At 45.5% G+C, this 21,269-nt stretch overlaps 1 protein-coding gene across 1 annotated transcript in view; it reads left to right on the top strand.

The window, feature by feature from the left end:
- MYBPC3 (myosin binding protein C3) overlaps positions 1–21,269 on the top strand; it is a 217,473-nt gene that overhangs the window by 71,822 nt on the left and 124,382 nt on the right. The window contains exons 6-8 of the mRNA XM_068260679.1: positions 446–563; positions 3,787–3,835; positions 11,927–11,983. Coding sequence (XP_068116780.1) covers positions 446–563; positions 3,787–3,835; positions 11,927–11,983 — 224 coding nt within the window. The remainder of the gene's footprint in view (positions 1–445; positions 564–3,786; positions 3,836–11,926; positions 11,984–21,269) is intronic.

The raw sequence follows: 21,269 nt of genomic DNA, 5'->3' as shown, positions 1-21,269 counted from the left end.
AAGGTTAGGCATCACCAGGGTTGGGGTTAAGGGGTAGGCACCACCAAGGTAGGTTAGGGGTTAGAGTAGGGAGAGGTTAGGTCATAGTAAAATATTGGTAAACATTACCGATATTTTACTATATTAATGAAGTAGAATATTGGTAATACTACAGATATTCTAATGCCGCTATCCTGCGCCCTTTTAGTTTAAACTTGTTGGTTTTTTTTAATGTATGCCTCTTTTCTTTGCTGCTAATGTTCTATTTCTTAGCTGTACTACACATACAATTCCTTATCTCATAAGTTTATGTTTGCTTCAGGTTTGCAGTTCCCCAATTCGGCACACAAAGACCACTACACAGAGACTCTTTGATAATAAAGCTGATCACTGATTGGCTGTTGTAGGTCCAGAATACATGACTATGATGAAGTTAATATATTCTCTTTGTTGTGTTCCTCTTCAGATTTACACCTTTGTAATTCAAATAATCAAGGCCAAGACAACATACGCTGGAGGTTACCGATGCGAGGTGTCTAGCAAGGACAAATTTGACAGCTGCAATTTCAACTTGAACGTTCACGGTACTTTCCTGTGCCTATTATTCCAGTGAATGTCATTTATCAATAAGGCTCACTGTCATCAACCACCGTAGGACTGCCCAGAGTACTTTCATAATAGGGACTTTCATTCCAGTTAGTCTGCAGTCATCTCTCCCTGCTAGGAAAAAAAATATTCTACATATATTTTCATAAAACAGAAATAGCGGTAGTCACCAGCAAACCCAAGAATTAAAGAGAACCTTCAGCGTCCAGGACACCACAAACTTCCCAGCTACTTCTAGGTCCTCCATTTCTCATGGTATGTTGTGTATTCAAGATACCTCTCAAGAATGTGTTTCAACAAAATCCTGGGTTGGGGCTGGGGACTACAGGGTTGGAGCAAGGGACTGGAGGAACAGAGCATGGTACCAGTGTATTGGAGCAGATGATTGGAGAATTGGAACAATGAACTAGAGGATTGGAGCAAGGGACAGGAGGATTGGAGCAAGGAACTGGAGGACCAGAGCATGGTACCAGTGCATTGGAGCAGATGATTAAAGAATTGGCACAAGGAACTAGTGTATTGGAGCATGGAACAGGAGGATTGTAAGGAGAAGACCAAAGGACTGTAGCAGGAACTGAAAGATTGGAGCAGTGGACTGGAGGAGTGGAGCTGGGATTAGAGGAGTAGAGCAGGGAACCAGAGGATTGAAACAGGGGACTGGGGAACTGAAGCAGTGTAATGGGGGAATAGAGCAGGGAACTGGAGGATTGGAGCATGGGGCTGAAGAAGTGGAGCAGGGATTGGAGAAGTATAGCAGGGAACCAGGGGATTGGAATAAGAGACTGGAAGACTGAAGCAGGGGGGTGGGGGAATGGAACAAGGATTGGAGGAGTAAAGCAGGGCTAACCAGAGTATTGGAATAGGGAACTGGAGGACTGAAGCAGGGGGATGGGGGAAGGGAGCAGGAAACTGGAGAATTGGAGCAGAGGGCTGGATAAATGAAGCAGGGATTGGAGGAGTGGAGCAGGTAACCAGAGGATTGGATGGGGGGGGGGGGGGCTGGAGGAGTGGAGCAGGGGACCTCAGGATTGGAACAGGGGAGTAGAGGACTGGAGGACTGCAGAAGGGAACTAGAGGATTCGAGCAGGGGACCAGAAGTCTGGAGCAGGGGGCCGGAGGACTGGATCAAGGTGTAGTGCATTGGGGAAGGGGACTGGAGGATGGGCACAAGGATCTAGAACAATGGAACAGGATTGGAGCAGGGGGTAGAGGACTGGAGCAGTCAACTAGATGACTGAAGCAGAGCAGTAGAGAATTGGAGCAGAGGACTGGAGGATTAGAACAGGGGACTGGAGGACTGATTCAGGGAGCTGGAGGATTGGAGCAGTGAACTGGAAGACTGAAGCGGGGTAGAAAAGGATTGGAGCAGCGGGATAGAGAATTGGAGCAGTGAACTGGATGAGTGAAGCAGGGCATTAGAGGATTCGAGCAGGGGGGCAGAGGATTGGAGCAGTGAACTGGAAGACTGAAGCAAGTAGTAAAGGATTGGAGCAGCGGGATAGAGAATTGGAGCAGTGAACTGGAGGAGTGAAGCAGGGCAGTAGAGGATTAGAGCAGGGGGGTAGAGGATTGGAGCAGTGAACTGGAAGACTGAAGCGGGGTAGAAAAGGATTGGAGCAGCGGGATAGAGAATTGGAGCAGTGAACTGGAGGAGTGAAGCAGGGCAGTAGAGGATTCGAGCAGGGGGATAGAGAATTGGAGCAGTGAACTGGAGGAGTGAAGCAGGGCAGTAGAGGATTAGAGCAGGGGGGTAGAGGATTGGAGCAGTGAACTGGAAGACTGAAGCGGGGTAGAAAAGGATTGGAGCAGCGGGATAGAGAATTGGAGCAGTGAACTGAAGGAGTGAAGCAGGGCAGTAGAGGATTCGAGCAGGGGGGTAGAGAATTGGAGCAGTGAACTGGAAGACTGAAGCAAGTAGTAAAGGATTAGAGCAGTAGGGTAGAGAATTGGAGCAGTGAACTGGAGGACTGAAGCGAGTAGTAAAGGATTGGAGCAGTAGGGTAGAGAATTGGAGCAGTGAACTGGCGGACTGAAGCGAGTAGTAAAGGATTGGAGCAGCGGGATAGAGAATTGGAGCAGTGAACTGAAGGAGTGAAGCAGGGCAGTAGAGGATTCGAGCAGGGGGGTAGAAAATTGGAGCAGTGAACTGGAAGACTGAAGCAAGTAGTAAAGGATTAGAGCAGTAGGGTAGAGAATTGGAGCAGTGAACTGGAGGACTGAAGCGAGTAGTAAAGGATTGGAGCAGTGGGGTAGAGAATTGGAGCAGTGAACTGGAGGACTGAAGCTGAGCAGTAGAGGATTGGAACAGGGGACTGATGGATTGGAGCAGTAGAGGATTTTAGTAAGGGATCAGAGAAATGAAGAAACTGCAGATACCAGTGATGCCGATATTTAGTGAGAACTGGAAGATCATGAAGATGAAAGTCTCTTAATGAAAGTGGTGGCTTTATGGAGACTAGATTGGAGGTAGTGACATTTTATTTGATTTGCTCTGCAATGTTAGTGGACTAGCAGTGGTGCTTCAATAGAAAACTGGTTCCATATCATAATGATCACCTCTATATGTGCCCTGAATAGAGGTAATCATTAAGCGTAATGTGTTCCCCTGCCCTGCTTACATCTCTCTGGCACTTCGGCTGTCCTTTTCAGGTTGGTACCCCATTTCAATTGTTATGTTGAAAGGTGCCCAATGTAGAACCTGCACTGGAGTCTGGTGCTTCCTAGCTACACCAAGGTGGACTAACCTGACTGGACAGCTGTAGGAACCAGTGTACTTTCTGCATTTGTGACTTACACAGCACTAAAGCCAAATGCCAGCATTTCAGCCAGGCAATTTTCCTTGTAGTATAAAGATGGCGGGCTCCATGTGCCTCTCACCTCCCTTCTGTTACGTGGGGGACTTGTCTTCACTAAAGACTGGTACACACCTTTTTGATTGGCCAATCGCTGACCATATTTACTACCTCCAAGTAGTATGAGAGTTTACCTACAGAGTTTGTATAAGTTTCCTCAAACCCCCCCCCCCCCCCCCCCCTGTCTCATGTTCCCTTTAAATCTATGTACCCACTGAAATATAGATTACGTGAATCAAGTTAGTTAGAGAAAAGAAAATCCTGAACATGAGCTTTAACCTGAAAATATTGTTAGCAATTAATTATTTCCATTCTGCCAACACTGTTTTCTCTGTGCTCTTTTGTGTAGAAGCCAGCACTTCCGCTGACGTCGACATCCGTTCTGCATTCAAGCGCACGTAAGTATCTGCCCTCAACACATTTTTCATGTCCTCTTTTAAGTTTAAGGGTGAGAGTGATTGAATGTGGAAGTTGAAGGGTACCTGTAACATCAATCACACAAGAACAAGTAGGACGCACACATGGACATGGGGGATGGTTAGGGTTTGGTTTTATAGGAAGGACAATTTGATATGCCCATCATACTGTAATAGCGGCCATACACTTATCACACCCTGAGCAATTGTAAGCAAAGGATCCATATTAATATTGTTTGTTAGGGATGTTAATGTGCTAAATGGTGCTTTCTGTAGGCAGCAAAATCACTCAAAATTATTGATCGCTCCAAATGGAGGATCTCCTTCAAAATGGGAAGTAGATTGGCAGCCATCTGAAGGAACCCCCCATCTCCCTGCAAGTTTAATAGTGCTCCCCAGGGGCCTGATCTCGATGCAGAGTACTGACAGTGGAGCGCACTCACCTGTCTGGCCGGCGCACTCCCTCCTGTGTCCTTCTGTCTCCATCCCTAATGGTTGCCTGTACTTCGTGACCCAGTGGCATCATGATACGTGACTACATACATGCCGCCGACAGTGATGGAGACAGAAGGTCATAAGAGGGAGGGCCAGACAGGTGAGTGAGCTCCTCTACCAATATTCTGCAGAGGCCTTCGGGAGCACTTTTAGATGGGGGAGATCTGTTGGGACCTGTCACATGGTCCTGCTCTTCAGTGATTCAATAGATTTCAAGCTGAAATCTATTCAAAATCTGTTTGCAGTGTGTGTCAAGAGTAGAGCATACATTGGGTAAAGCCAAAAACAGCTCAACCTGCTACTGCAAAAGTCCCACTACAGGCCACCATTGACACTGGGGTAAGACGTACTTTGGCTTACAGATATTGCTGGTGGTTGAATTATGCTGTTTTTATCGTAATTTGTGGTTCGTCTTTTGAAGGCGGCCAAATTACTGACGGAACGCCACTATAGAGCTCCGTCACATTACGGCCTATGGCAACACCGGCTGCGCATCAATTTCCAGTGCCATTTTTGCCTGACTCAGATTCAGATCAAAGGGGGATCCTTTGTGCATCTGCCAGTGTGTGGCCACCCTTATTCACAGAATGCCAGCTAGAGACACAATCCAAACTTTTGAATGGCAGGAAAAATAAGAGGTATTTTTTCTTTCATATGTTCTAACACACAACCAGAGAGGATCATTTACATGGCAATTGTGGCTGCTGTGCTGAATCCTTTGAAAGGCTCTTTTGTGTCAGGAATTGCTCAGGGTGGATGTGGAGGAAATGGGGTGACGTTTCAGATGTTATTCAATCTGTGTATGTCTCGCACTTCTCTAACACATCCAGGAGCATAGTAGGACCATCAAGGAGGAGGATATCCGTTGCCAGGTAGCTACACTTTGCTGCAGCAACTTTACCCAAGGTATCCCAGTCATTGTCTTCCTAATATGATATGAAAAATCTGCCCTTGCACTGAAACGACTTATATTGGTGAAATCAATGTCTCACGTCTGCGCAACAGCATGGAGCCGATTGGGTTGGGTGGGAAAAGCCAAGCCCGATTGTCTCCATGGTACGGTGCAGGTGTGAGGCACAAGCCAATCGCAGAGAGTGTGGCCACAGGCACCTCTCGACAAGCCCTTGTCGAAGAGGTTTGGGGTAATCCAAGTGCTGGATCGGTGGAGGCGAGTGGGACAGGATCTTCCTTTTTCCCAGGTAAGTATTGAAGCCCAGGAATTTCAATTTGCCAATATCTAACGTAGGTTTCAGTGTAAGGACAAATGTTTTTATTCATTGGGAAGACTGTTTCTCACTATCATTGGGATGGTTGCTGAGCAAACAGACACCCAGAATTCTTCCTGCGTTGTTATGGAAGATCTGGTTCTCTGCTCAGACTTCCGATACAACTCAATTCTGGTTGGAGAAGGAGCGTTTCTGACACTCTCTGTGTACCGATCACTTCATTTATTCCTGCACTATTCAGCTTGTCACCATCAGTCTCCCTGCATCCCACATACACCTCCTGCATGCCCTCTGACGTGACTCCCCTATGTACACCGGAGCACTTTACAGCACGGAGGCTTGTGTTACACCTGTCACCCAGTGATGTATGTTTCCCTGTACTGTCTATATATTACCACATGCTATGTCTGTCCCTTGCCAATCGAGCACATTTTGTAGTGTTAATATGACTTGTCAATCATATCGCCTCTTTAGTGCTGATATATATATATATATATATATATATATATATATATATATGTGTGTGTGTGTGTGTGAAGAGCTGAAGCTCGAGTACAAAATCACCTGCTTACCATCCTTTTCTCCCACATTGCCGCTCACAGACCCTCCAAAGATTACCGACAAGGTTTAGGTAATTACATTGGGCTATGCCGCTCTTCAGGCACCCGTGTGGCCATACTTGGGCTGCGCGAGTACAGCTGCACCTGCGCAGTAAGCCAGAACTCCTGGGGCATGAGCGGCTCCATACTATCCCGCAGGCGCAGCTATAGCATGGAAACGCTCGTGCCAGAAAAGGAGCATGGCTCAGATCAGCAGGAGCATCCCGGGCAGAGGACCAGAGGGGAAGCCTCATTAGAATGCAGAGGCTTACCGCTCCTTAGCTAAGTACGTGTTTCTGAACCTGAGCTTCAGCTTTAAACTCAGTAGACATGCTTCATCCCTATTGTTAAAAAGCAAATGTTTCCCGACAGTTTAAATTTAAATTACGGACATCGGAGCACGTCAGAGCTCCCATGACATGTGATCCTGCACCGCATAGGTGTAATGCCAGCCTTAAGGGAGAGCTTAAAGAGAGCCCGAGGTGGGCTCAAAAAATGGAAAAAAAGGAGGCTCACTGATCTGCCGGGCTGAGCAGATCAGGTAGCTGGAAAAACCGCGCTCCCCACCACTCCCGTAGACCACAGTGGCCCACTTTCACTTTCGTGACCTCTGGGTCACAACGCTGCATTGAGAGACTGTGGGCCTGATTCACAGAGCGGTGATAACTCAGTTATCACGCCTAAAAGACTTTAGGCGTGATAACCTTTGCATCGCTGAGTTAGCACCGCTTTGTGCTGGTTATCGCGCGCAAAGTCCCGCGTGCAAAGTTTTGCATGTGCAATCGCGCAATTCCGCGCGCATCGCCCATAGGGTTTAATGGGCGCATCGCACGCACGGCGGGAATTTCGCGCAAGTTTTTATTTTATCACGCCTAAACTGAGTTTAGGCGTGATAGAGGGCTTTTCACAGGCGTGCAAACACTTTGCACCGCTTTGTGAATCAGGCCCTGTGTGTCTCTCATAGCGTGCAGGGAGGCGGCGGAGTGGCAGGAGGCGTGGCGAGGGAGAGAGCTGCACAATGACAGCTGCAGGAACACCACTGGCAGGCGATTTGAACAGGGAATTCCTCTCCCCTGTGTTTACCTCTGAGTTAGCAACAAATCTTGTCACTAAACTCGGGGAGCAATAGCATGGCAATGGGGGCGCAGAGAGCGGCAGTTGGGGGACACAGAGCCATGTCATTAGGCAGAGGACATGGCTCTGTGTCCCATCTGCCCCCCCGAAGATTCACCTCGGGTTCTCTTTAAAGATCTTCAAGATTGGAGAGTGATGTATATATTTTGGAAGGGAATTCAAGGAAAGGGTTTAGGCTCGTGAGAAATCTTGTACGCGTAATCAGAGTACAGAAGAAGGTTGTGTGCACAGTGGAGATTGCAGTTGAAGTGGTATCTGGTAACTATTGCAGAGATGTAAGGGGGGGAAGAGATTGTGGAAATCTTTGTAGGTTAGAGTTTGAAGTGGAGGTCAGGATTGTGTTTCTGGAAAAGGTCAGTGTTACATAGTTACATAGTTATTTGGGTTGAAAAAAGACATACGTCCATCGAGTTCAACCAGAGGAAGATAGCCGAGCTCACAATTACTAAGGGAGGATGTTAGGTTTAGGTGTCTGAAAGGAGTCAGTGTTAGTGGAGAGGTTAGAAGTAGTTCTCTAGAAGGGGTCTAAAAGGGGTCAGTGTTAAAGGGACAAGGTTAGGATTAGGTTTCTGGTTAAGGAAGAGAATAAGATTACGTGTCTGAAAGAGGTCAGTGCCAATTGGGAGGTCAGGAGTAGGTGTTTGAAAGGGGACAGTGTGTGGAAGGGGTCAGTGTTAAGTGGAGAGGTTAGTGTTAGGTGTCTGGAAGGTGTCAGTGTTAAGTGGAGAGGTCAGGGTTAGGTGTCTGGAAGGGGTCAGTGTTAAGTGGAGAGGTTAGTGTTAGGTGTCTGGAAGGGGTCAGTGTTAGGTAGAGAGGTCAGGGTTAGGTGTCTGGAAGGGGTCAGTGTTAGGTAGAGAGGTCAGGGTTAGATGTCTGGAAGGGGTCAGTGTTAAGGGGAAAAGTAGAATAACAGTTAGGCTTCAGGAAGGATCATCTTCTTGCAATGACAGATAAGTGGGAGGCAAACGATGGGGGGAAATGATAAAAGCACTTCTGAAAATATAATTTAATTGCTGGCAAAATAAATGGCACCTATTTTTTTATTTTAGACATTTACACAATACGCTTTTTGTGTGCCTGTATCCACCTTGTGATTTTGTTTGCGATTCTTCCAATCACCGGCATTTTTTTTTTTTTGCGATGAACGATTGTTTCCACAATCTCGCAATGTGGGTAAAGGCACACAATTAGCCAAGTGACACAACTCCCGCGCAAAGTGCCGTGATAACTTGAACTTTCGTTTGTGCCCGTCGTGTGCCGTCGTGTGTTCCCTGGGGTAGGAAGATGGATCGGGGAACCTTGTTCATCGGGAGGCGTCACTGTTAAGTGGTCCCCACCGATCCTTCGTAAGGTGAGTATTCAGCTTTACGCTTGTATCTATTATCAGTTCACCTCTGAGACTGAGAGATCTAAACATTTTGGGTTGGATCTTTGGAGAGTAATTGAGAGCTCTGCTATTTTCCGTAAAGTGGATCCGAGGTGAACTTCTACTCAATGCATAATTGTGTTCCTTTCCTATTGTTTATAGGGCATTCCTGGAGCAAAATACTTTTTTGTTTTTGTTTTAATACTCTAATTCCCTATAAACTAAAAAAGCCACACCCACAGGTTTTCAGAGAGCTAAGGCAGTAGCAAGGGCTCATGGGAGCTCAGTCTGGGCAGGAGGAGGGGGAGGTGTTACTAGCCATTGATTTCAGAGGCAGAGGGGAGGAGGGAGGAGGAGAGGGGATCTGGCTGATGGCTCAAGATACAGATAAGCCTGCTTCTGTGTAATGTTTACAAACAACATGGCCGCTGTCATTGTATCACAGGAATAAATAATCATATTCTATTAAAACTGTTTGCAGCTAGATTTGCTGTGTAAACCATCTAAACTTTAGATAAGATATATAGACAAGCTACTTGTTATAGTTAGTTTTTCATCTTGGATCCGCTTTAAGGCTCGTACACACTGGGTAAAAAAATTGCGCAAAACGAACAACACATAATTCAGATACCAGCGGGAAAACATTTAGCAAACGACGGGTTTAGATGAATGATCCAGGAAGATTCTTGTGCTTTTTGATGACGGATCAGATCGGCAGATAATTGTTCATAGTCAGCAATGTGTACAGAGCTAAGAACGATTATCAAATGATGTGTCCGCAAAGTCTGCGCCGCTTGTAACACGTTTCTCATCACTTAACGATCAGATCCATTTCGCCAACCAACACATCACGGAATTCACATCATGCTGCGTGGATATCGTGAAATGTAGATTGTGGAATGATAGTTCATCGGTGGTCTTTCAGTGTGTACGTAGATTTAGCAAGATCTGATCTGATTGTTAGCGCCAATGTTTCTGTCATGAGGTTCACTTTGAAGCCCAAAGATAAATCATGGAGAAATCTGCAGATTTTCAGATGGGCCAAGGAGGGTCCCTTAAAGCACACCTGAAGTGAGAAGGATATAGAGCAGGCATGGGCAAACTTGGCCCTCCAGCTGTTGAGGAACTACAAGTCCCACAATGCATTGCAGGGGTCTGACAGCCACAGTCATGACTCATAAAGGCAAATGCATTGTGGGATTTGTAGTTCCTTAACAGCTGGAGGGCCAAGTTTGCCCATGCCTGATATAGAGGCTGACATATTTATTTGCTTTTAAACAATACCAGTTGCTCGGCTGCCCTGCTGATCTCTTTGTCTGTCGTAGTATCTGAATCACACACCTGAAACAAGCATGCAGCTAATCCATTCAGACTTCAGTCAGAGCACCTGATCTGCCTGCTTGTTCAGGGTATATGGCTAAAAGTATTACAGGCAGAAAAGCAGCAGGGTTGCCATGTGTTAAAGGGAAATAAATATCAGATTATATTGCTTTCACTTTAGGTGTCCTTTTTTAAAGGAGTATTGTAGGGAGGTAGGGGGAAAAAGAGTGGAACTTACCTGGGGATTCAATGGTCCCCCGCAGACGTCCTGTGCCTGCGCAGCCACTCACCGATGCTCCCGTCCCCGCCTCCGATTCACTTCTGGAATTTCCGTGTCCTCGCTCCCGTTGACATCACCAGAAGTGTATTGCGCAGGCGGAATACAGTCTACACCTGCGCACTATGCTCCTGATGACGTGGGCGGGAGCGAGGACACGGCCGCCACAGGCGCAGTGGTTTTCTGACTTTAAAGTCAGAAATTCCAGAAGTAAACCGGAGGCGGGGACCGGAGCATCGGTGAGTGGCTGCGCGGGCACAGGATGTCTGCGGGGGACCATTTGAAGCCCCAGGTAAGCTCAACTCTTTTCCCCCCTACAGTAGTCCTTTAAAGGGGGATTAAAGGACACCTAAAGTGAAAGGAATATGAAGGCTGCCATATTGATTTCCTTTTGAACAATACATATTGCCTGGCTATCCTGCTCATCCTCTGACTCTAATACTTTTAGTCATAGACTTTGAACTTTCATGGAGATTAGATGTTTAAATGCATTTGCCACATGCCTGTTTCAGGTGTGTGGTTCCGATACTGATACATGAAAGATCAGCAAAATTGCCAGGCAACTGGTATTGTTTAAAAGGAAATAAATATGTCAGCCTCTATATCCCTCTCACTTCACGTCCTTTAAATATCACTACGGAGGAACCACAAGAGGGCAGATGACTCCAGTGTTGTATCTCTCTTGTCCTAGTGGATTCTACGTAATTATTATTCCTCCTGTAACTTTCATATTGATACTGTATATTCCAGAGGTGCACAAACTATTTTGTAATTCTTAATAAAATTACCCTTCTAGTTTTGTCTGCCGCCAGTTATGATTGTTGAGACATGCTGGTTTATCTTTTCTTGTAGCCATGGCGACAGCCCACTGATAAAACTTCTTCCTCATATTTTTGTTTTTGCATGCTCATTTCCTTATGCAGTGGGTGGGGTGTAAGTCCAAGGGAGGGGTTTGGAGCTATGATGGTGACGGGTAAGCAATCTATTCTACTGGGCATGTATGAAACTTTCTTGCACATGCCTAGTCGGAATACACTTGTCAATGTCCGGTAGCATGGCTGTAAGGTTACACTTGGGTGACTTGCATGCGTTTTCCCGCGATGCCAAAACGCACTGAAAACACATGTGATGATTCCCTGTACAGATTTGCAGACAGTCGTGTGATGTGCGTTTTTCTGCTGTGGGGGGTAAATATACCAAGCTTTTTTTTTCCACACCACGTTTTCTGAAAATCACAAATATTTTCTGAGGACTCAAGTGTGATGCCTGCCTAAGGATCTAATTCGACTGGCTCCAGTCATGTAACCCTTTAGGGATACTTTGAACCAAAACATCAGCAAACATCTGGCATTTTTGAAAAGGAGCAAAGATGGCAGCTTCTTTGCTCCTCCCACTTCAGACCTTCTTTACTGTCCCAGAGAAGGGCACGCCTCACCCACAGGTATGCTTCTTATATGTCTCACTGCTGGAACCATGAAGAGCTTTATAGACTCAGAGAGATGTCAGCCTTCACCCCACTTCATACAAAACGAATGTGTTCCAATTTCAAATACATTTCATTTCCTTTTAGCTGGGTTGGAAATGGTAATACAGTATCTACTGAAAAAAATGCATTTCCTTTGATGAACTCTTTCTGTTTTACAATCCTCTTTATAGTGGAGATGGAGCTGAGGAAGCTGGGGAACTGGACTTCAGTGCTCTGCTGAAGAAAAGGTCAGTGTGTGAATCTAACGTATTCCCCTAGCAGGACAATTATCTGTATTCGTACTGCAATGCTAGGCTATCCATTACTCACTCCCATGTATATTCTGAAAACACACTGTCCACACATAATGTTCAGTATCGTGTACAAGAAATTAAGAGGTGGCTTACCCTAGGGGTGACACTACCATATGTGTAATCATACCAACATTATTTATTTACACTATGGCTTTAAAAAAATGGCAATGCATTTTGTGGGTTGTAACCCGCTTCCTTGGGCCAACATTTTTGCTAAAAAAGCAATGACGAGCCAAGCTCTGAGCACCTCTTCAGATCGCCACATTTTTAAGCTACCTACCAGCATGAATGATTGTCTCTTTAACCCCCTTAGCGGTAACCCCGAGTCAGGCTCGGTCCGGAAATCTGCAGCTCAGAGCAGTAACCCCGAGCCTGAGGGTAGCCGCCGGGTGGTATGTGCAGAGCCTGCATGCAGCGGGCTTTGTAACCCACCTCCTGGGGGATCCAGATGCTGGCAGCCATTCTTCTTCCAGTCCTCTGAGGCTCTCGATCCCCCTGGTGAGATCGTTGTCTGCCATCATGATGACAGACAACAATCTCACTATAGGGGTAGAGTGCCACCCGGCGGATGGAGGGAGAAGTGCAGTGCTGGATCCAGGGGAGGTAAGTAATGTGCAGGGCTGCTGCAGATCACTCTAGCGGCATGATTTTTTTCCCCGCTTTTAGGGTCTAAAAGCATGTGAAAAAATTGCACCATTTTTAGACCCTAAAGTTCGTAAATAATCATACCGCTAGGAATAAGAAAAAGACACAGAGAGCCCAATATGGTGTAGTATGCTCAGGACAATAGTGAATAATGTAATGTGAGAAGGTTATACTCACAAACAAGGGTTACCGCTGAGGCAACCACTGTGAATGCAGGTGAGGAGATTAGACCTGTCTTCACTCAGGGTTAAGAAGTCGCTCTCTGTAGATAGACGAAAGGTAGGGGTGGGTCCCCCTTCCACCAAGGGTGGACACTATAATGACTTTGATGAACAGAGGCGCCAGCAGAATAAAAACAATAATTAAAAGTTTTAAAACATGCTGGGGAGGCAGTGGTGGACTTACCTCCGGAAAGCAGACTAGACTACTTGTCTGACATAAATAAACACTTTATTAGTACCCCAATAGATGCAACGCGTTTCGCAGGACCAAGCCCGGAGGCACTATACGTGCTACCTGAGAGCTACTGTTTTGTCCCCTGTTTTATTGCCTGATGAAGCGGGCTTGGTCCTGCGAAACGCGTTGCATCTATTGGGGTACTAATAAAGTGTTTATTTATGTCAGACAAGTAGTCTAGTCTGCTTTCGGAGGTAAGTCCACCACTGCCTCCCCAGCATATTTTAAAACTTTGAATTATTGTTTTTATTCTGCTGGCGCCTCTGTTCATCAAAGTCATACCGCTAGGAAGGTTAACCTGGGATTGTAATTTTGTTTTTGATTGCTAGTTTAAGCAAAAGTCTGATCAAAATCCAAATTTACAAAGTGGCAATCAGCCTAAATGCAACTAGATCACCAATCAACATTGTCCATTTTGAATGTGGAGAACGCCATAGGCTACAATAGAGATCCGCATTTTTCATTTTAGAATGTGTGCCAGTTTGCTGCAAAACACAACTTAAGACATATACTGCTACTTATAATAGTGAGAAGTAGCAGTCGCAGCTGGCAATACATTACCCACTATAGCAGGGGTAGGGAACCTATGGCTCCGGAGCCAGATGTGGCTCTTTTGATGGCTGCATCTGGCTCACAGACAAATTAAGCTACAACGCTCAAGAAGCGCAGCTTAGTGTGGCAGCGCAAGTAAAATTTTCAAAGTAGGCACGCTACTGCTGTAGCATGCACTACTAACTCACTTGCGCTCCCCTAAAAAGGAATAGCTGCTCCAGTTGTCCCACTTTGGACTCTGTCAGGTCCAGTGACTTTGTAGGACGAGATCCCCGCACTTTGTTTGGCCCAATAGGCTTCCTGTCACTTGACAGGTAGCCTATTGAGCCAAAGTGTGAGGATCTCATCCTACAAAATGAATCAACCCTCAAGTCAGCTAGCTAATTGTACAAGCTGTTAGTCAGTATTTCTCCTGTCTGGCTATCGGGGAAATTGCTGATGTTGCTGAAACCCAAGAGAAGCTGAAGACGTGTCTGACATTTCCGCTGCCCGGCGGATCAATTGTATACACATCACCATGGCAACAGGGACACGAGCCCTCTGCTGCGCATGAGCACTGTCCCCGTTTGAAACATATCGTATGGCTCCCACAGAATTGCATTTTAAAATATTTGGCGTTTATCATGGCTCTCTCAGCCAAACGGTTCCTGATCCCTGCGCTATGGCGATACAATATGGAGATCAGAGCACTGATCACTACTGTAATACATCTGACTGACTGCCATTTTATAAATATTGTATTACAAAAATGTCTAGTGCAGAGAGTACCTTATGCCAAAAAATCTGTGGCTTATTACAGTGTATCTTCCCTTAAAGTGAACCCGAGGTGAAAATAAACTGATGAAATAAACAACTATATTTATCCTCCAACTCCTAAAAATTACTTTTTTAGATATCCCAGGGTTTTATTTCATATTTAATTTCATATATAACCACTTAAAGGGATACTGTAGGGGGGTCGGGGGGAAATTGAGCTGTACTTACCCGGGGCTTCTAATGGTCCCCCGCAGACATCCTGTGCCTGCGCAGCCACTCCCCAATGCTCCGGCCCCGCCTCCGGTTCACTTCTGGAATTTCTGACTTTAAAGTCAGAAAACCACTGCGCCTGCGTTGCCGTGTCCTTGCTCCCGCTGATGTCACCAGGAGTGTACTGCGCAGACACAGACCATACTGGGCCTGCGCTGTGCGCTCTTGATGACATCAGCAGGATCGAGGACACGGCAACGCAGGCGCAAGCGTTTTCAGACTTTAAAGTCAGAAATTCCAGAAGTGAACCGGAGGCGGGGCCGGAGCATCGGTGAGTGGCTGCGCCAACACAGGATGTCTGCGGGGGACCATTAGAAGCCCCGGGTAAGTTCAGCTCATTTTCCCCCGACCCCCCTACAGTATCCCTTTAAGGACTGGGCTATTTTCTGCTGATCTGTGCTGCGTGGACTCTCCAGCCCACAGCACAGATCAGCAGTGAGGCAGGGTGACCAGGCTTCCCCCCTTTTTGCCCCACTAGGGGGATGACCTGCTGGGGGGGTCTGATCGCCGCCGCTCCGTGTGGCCGAGCGGGGGGGGGGGGGGGGGGCACAGGACGGCGATCCGTTCTGCGCTGCCTCTGATAGGCTTCAGCCTATCAGATGCCGGCGATCAGAGGCCGGGGATCGCCGATCTCCTTTACGGCGCTGCCGTATGGATGTAAACAGCAGGGATTTCTTCCCCGCGTGTTTACAATTAGCCTGTGAGCTGCGATCGGAAGCTCGCAGGCTGTTCACGGAGACACCCTCCGTGAACTGAGCGGCCGTTTCCATGTAAGACCACAAACGACCAGCCGCCGCCTATCGGCGTTAGGCGGTTGTTATGTGGTTAAACATTTACAAAGTAGGTTGAATGTTTCGCTGTCTCTAATGAGGGAAAGCCTATTAAATGTACCAAAGTTAGAAAAAGGTCAATAGTTCATGTATTTTATCCCTCCCTGCCCTCAGAAGTTGTGCCAGGAAAACTTTTATGGCTGTAATTTGCTTATCAGTGAGGTTTACTTTACTCCTGACAATACAGAAGCTGTCACTTCCATGCCTAGAAATTAACCCTTTCAGACAGCAAAATAAAACAATGAATACAGCCTGGTTATTAATGTTTTGTACTCTACATACACATGTTTATCTAATCATGTCACATGTCGCCTTGGGTACACTTTAACCAAACCCCTATATACAGAACTCTGTGCCAAGCATTCTCTCACTTATATTAGAATATCCTTCCTTACAACGCCTTCATGTACACAGAGTACTCTGTGCCAAGCAATGTGTCATTCATTTGTATATTTATCATTCCCTGCAATCTTCTATCTTCCCAGTCATGTCACTGACAACATGTCCCAGCTGCTTGGCATAGGAGGCATTCATGTAGCGCTGGTGACCATTTTCCGTCACGTACTTCGCATGGGCATCTCATCCTACCTCTGTTCTGTGCTATGTTCACACAGTATTCTTCAAGTTCCCAGCATGCTTGGCACAGACGATCCACACTGCCTTATATGCCACAGTCTAGTGTTACACCAGATGTTTATAGTCTTTTCCAATCAGGTGAAAAGAACTACTAGAATGACGAGGATGACATTAGAAATGCATTTCCATGCTACAACAGTTAACCAAAATCACAGCCCCCCAGCTCCTTACTGCTGACAGCCTGGAACCACCTTGCTCTACCTATTTTTCGTGGGACTTTGCCTGTCTAAACTTGGCCTCCGGTTAGTCTAACGGTCCTTTTACACTACATCAGTTGCTGTCTATTATAACTGAACAGACAACTGATGTGCAAGATAATGTTTATGTTCATGTTTCCCTTTGGCTCAGTTCGCATTATATGCTTTTTAACTGAAAGCTTTTTTAAAATGCACCGCTATGAAAAGTTAAAACACATCAGATTTTCAGCAGATTGTGTAAAAGAGGCCTTAGGGTCTTTCCACTGGAGTGCCCTGTCTGTTTCCGAATCGGACACCACACAAGTGATGTTGCAAAGCCTGAGCCAAATCGCTACACCTGTGCCATGCAGATGTGCGCTGGGGTAAACAGCGGCAAAGCAGCTTTTCCCCGTCCGACTAGAATGTGGGGAAACGCAGCATATTTCACACTAGTGGAAATGGGCTTTTAAGGTAATCGCAGTGACATAGTTCACATCACAGAGAGGAGGATCCAACTGCCACAGCCACACCTCCCTGTATACCGTCAGCCTATCTATAGGCGTGCAAGGAGGCCTCAGATTGTCGGGTGTGAGGAGCTGAGAGCATGTGATCTGCTGCAACAGGCACTTTTCATTTTTGCCGAAAAAAAATTGAAAGATATATTTAGTGTGACATTTTTAATTATAGAGTAACCAAGCAGCTCAGGGTGACCCAAACCACTGGGAATGTAAAGGATAAAAATTATATTTCTAATAAAGTAACTATACTCTAATATGTGCTCTTTTTATGTTTAAAATTGTCTGAAAAAAAACAACCTCTGTGTTGCCTGTAGCAACAGATCCTCCCATCCTGGTGTCTATGGCACATTAGAAGGTGCAAGGAAGAAGCTGATTGGTTCCTAGGGACAACACGGCATTTTTTCAGACAATGCAATAAAAGTTGAATTATCAATCACTAACTGGGGCATACAGAAGTCCCCGGTTTTGCTAGGTGATCATAAACATCTGGTAAATTATCACGCGTACGTACAAAAAGGGCGCCTGGACAAAAAGGGCGCGGGGTGTAAACTCTAAATAATAATTAATCATTAATAGGGTTTATAAATATAGTGTGCTATATTTCGTTTACAAATAATGTTTAACAAAATTATAAATCATTAAATAATGTTTATGAAATCGGAAATTGTGAAAACGTTAATCTTCCCTGTTTCAAAAGTTAAACTTATAATTACGTTTATAAAAAAAACAATAATATATGTTTAATTGTTATAATTGTATATTATTGTGAATAACCGTCATTTATGGTTTGTTGTTATAATAAAATTTGAAAATATTGTTTATAAAGATGATATAAATATAACTACGTTCGTAATAAATGTTGTAATACATTAGTAATTATTACTAAAATTTTACTAAAACTATACCTAAGCCTACTCTTACACAGAACCCTACCTGTACCTATCCCTAACCCCTAGACTCCCCTGTTGGTGCCTAAACCTAAGACCCCCCTGTTGGTGCCTAAACCTAAGACCCCCCTGTTGGTGCCTAAACCTAAGACCCCCCTGTTGGTGCCTAAACCTAAGACCCCCCTGTTGGTGCCTAAACCTAAGACCCCCCTGTTGGTGCCTAAACCTAAGACCCCCTGTTGGTGCCTAAACCTAAGACCCCCCTGTTGGTGCCTAAACCTAAGACCCCCCCTGTTGGTGCCTAAGTAACCCTCCCTGTACCTACCCCTAACCCCTAGACCCCCCTCTTGGTGCCTAAACCTAGGACCCCCCTGTTGGTGCCTAAACCTAAGACCCCCCTGTTAATGCCTAAACCTAAAACCCCCCTGTTGGTGCCTAAACCTAAGACCCCCCTGTTGGTGCCTAAACCTAAGACCCCCCTGTTGGTGCCTAAACCTAAGACCCCCCTGTTGGTGCCTAAACCTAAGACCCCCCTGTTGGTGCCTAAACCTAAGACCCCCTGTTGGTGCCTAAACCTAAGACCCCCCTGTTGGTGCCTAAACCTAAGACCCCCCCTGTTGGTGCCTAAGTAACCCTCCCTGTACCTACCCCTAACCCCTAGACCCCCCTCTTGGTGCCTAAACCTAGGACCCCCCTGTTGGTGCCTAAACCTAAGACCCCCCTGTTAATGCCTAAACCTAAAACCCCCCTGTTGGTGCCTAAACCTAAGACCCCCCTGTTAGTGCCTAAACCTAAGACCCCCCCCTGTTGTTGCCTAAGTACCCCTCCCTGTACCTACCCCTAACCCCTAGACCCCCCTATTGGTGCCTAAACCTAAGACCCCCCTGTTGGTGCCTAAACCTAAGACCCCCCTTTATTATGTGGATAATAATGTTTTACTAATTGTGGATTCAAAAAAAATTTTGCAATTTACGTTACGTACTGATCGCTTTATTTTGTGAATAATAATGTTTTACAAACAGTAAGAGATAAAACTTTAAATAATGTTTTAATTATTTAAATAAGATAAATATGTTTATTATTTTCATAAACGTTATTCGGCACGGGTGCATTTTATAAACGTAAATCACCACAAGTTCAGTTATAAATCATTAAACATCGCCGGGCGCCGTTTGTAAACTTTATTTAGCTCCTGGCGCCGTTTATAAACTTTATTTAGCTCCGGCGCCCTTTTTTCCTACTCGGCGCCCATTAAACGCTATTTATTATGGGAGTGAATGGCGGCGCCCTTTTTGTCCACTAGCGGCATGCGCCCTTTTTTCCCAGCTCCAATTATGACAGCCCATCAGACTTGAAGAACAATTGTGCAGGTGTTATATATAAACTCATGTATGGTTGTTTATTATAGACATGGACAATACTGCTGTTTTCTTTAAATTGTGCATCTTTGTCTCAGTGTAATCTTGAGTTATTATTATGTAATGTTTCCTGTGCAATCTGCAATGTTCTGCCATGTTCATCTCCGTCTAGCTCTCCTGCAGTATATTCTCTGCTTTCTGCCATGCTTCATTCCCTGTTCATCAAGCATAGCCTAGTTGATGACTTCATGTATCCCAACCGCTTCATGTATATTCAGTGTTCGCTATACTACATTCCATCTCCTGCAGCTTGCTTGCTGCAGCTTTTTCGTACTGCGCTCTTACTGAACTTGCCACAGTCTTCAATCCTGTCGTCTTACAGCACTGGCTACATCATTTAGTTCTGCTCTCTAGCACTGCTTGCTGCATATTCTGCTCTCTTGCAACGCTTGCTGCATCTTCTCTCTTGCAACTTTTGCTGCATATTCTTCTGTTCTGCAACACTTGCTGCCTCTTTCAATTCTGTTCTCTTGCAACGCTTGCTGCATATTCTGCTCTCTTGCAATGCTTGCTGTATCTTCTGCTCTCTTGGAATGCTTGCTGTATCTTCTGCTCTCTTGCAACCTTTGCTGCATATTCTGCTGCTCAGCAATGCTTGCTGCATCTTTCAATTCTGCTCTATTGCAACCCTTCTGCATATTCTGCTCTCTTGCAATGCTTCATGTATATTCTGCTGTTCTACAACACTTACTTTATTGCTCTCTTGTAATGCTTGCTGCATCTTGTGCTCTCTTACAACACTTCCTTCATCTTTCAATTCTGCTCTCTTGCAACACTTCCTGCATATTCTGCGCTCTTGCAATGCTTGCTGCATCTTCTGCTCTCTTGCAACGCTTGCTGCATCTTCTGCTCGCTTGTAACGCTTGCTGCATCTTCTGCTCTCTTGCACCGCTTGATTATCTTTCCAATCTGCTCTCTTGCAACGCTTGCTGCATCTTCTGCTCTGTTGCAATGCTTGCTGTATCCCTGAGTTCTTAGGCCGGGCTCACACTTGAGGAATTCGTATGCATTTTCCCCACATGCAGAATCGCATTATATGTTGCAGCCCGTATTAACCAAGAGGCATGTTCACATTTAAATGCAGTTTCTGTATGTGGGGGGAAAAACTGCTAACTGCAGCATAAGAACACATACCATATCTGTCGGTGATGAGTGCATTAAAACGTGCATTAGAAACAAAAAAACATAATTGTGAACCCTCCTTTCTGCAACGCTTGCTGCATCTTTCAGTTCTGCTCCAATGCGATGCTTGCTGCATCTTCCAATCCTCTCTTGTTGTGACGCTTGCTGCATCTTCTGCTCACTTTCAATACTTTCAGCTTGTTTTGTCTTGCAGCTCTGCTCTCTCGCAAAGCTTGCTACCTCCGTCCATCCCTCAATGGTCATTGCATCTCCTCTGCAGCGCTTGGCGCATCCTTCAATCCTGCATCGTCCTGTCATTCTCTCTTTTCGTGCTTGTTCAGTATACGTCTTTCACGTTTCCTCCTTTAGCTCCTCTATACAATTCTGTCACTACCAACTTTCTCTGTCTTCTTTTCATCTCTCCTCATGCTGTATACAGAGAGTAAGTTATCCTCACATGCATGCTTTGTGCCTGAATGAGCTCTGGTGTGACATAGCAAAGCAAGTGGCTAGCGACTGATGTCTTGTGAACAGCTTGCATTAACTTGTATTAGTGAATGCCACTACTAATGCTCTGGCAATGTTATGCGGTTTTAAAGTAGAATTACAGCATGGCATGGCATATAATAAAAACCTCCATACTCATTACTGACTGTATAGTTATACTGTCTGCCTTTATCCCATAGCAATTTCATCTATTTACAAATCTCACTCTCCCCCAAGCTTGGCACAACAAGCACTAGAAGGAGCCAGGTTACATTTCGATGTCCTATCCAGTACAGGAAAGAAAGCATAGCATTCTGCTTCTTGCAATCAGTGTAGCTGTCCCACAGAACTAGACAGAACTGCTCAGCCTTGTCTTCTGCATTTTCTAGGAGGCGTACAGCAATTCACACTGTCAACATTCAAGAGCTCTCTACAGAACTTTTCAAGACCTCTATTAAGTTTGAAATA

Source organism: Hyperolius riggenbachi, chromosome 11 (assembly GCF_040937935.1).
Source record: "Hyperolius riggenbachi isolate aHypRig1 chromosome 11, aHypRig1.pri, whole genome shotgun sequence".
In the NCBI taxonomy this organism is placed as follows: domain Eukaryota; kingdom Metazoa; phylum Chordata; class Amphibia; order Anura; family Hyperoliidae; genus Hyperolius; species Hyperolius riggenbachi.
This window is presented reverse-complemented; position numbering and strand designations above follow the sequence as displayed.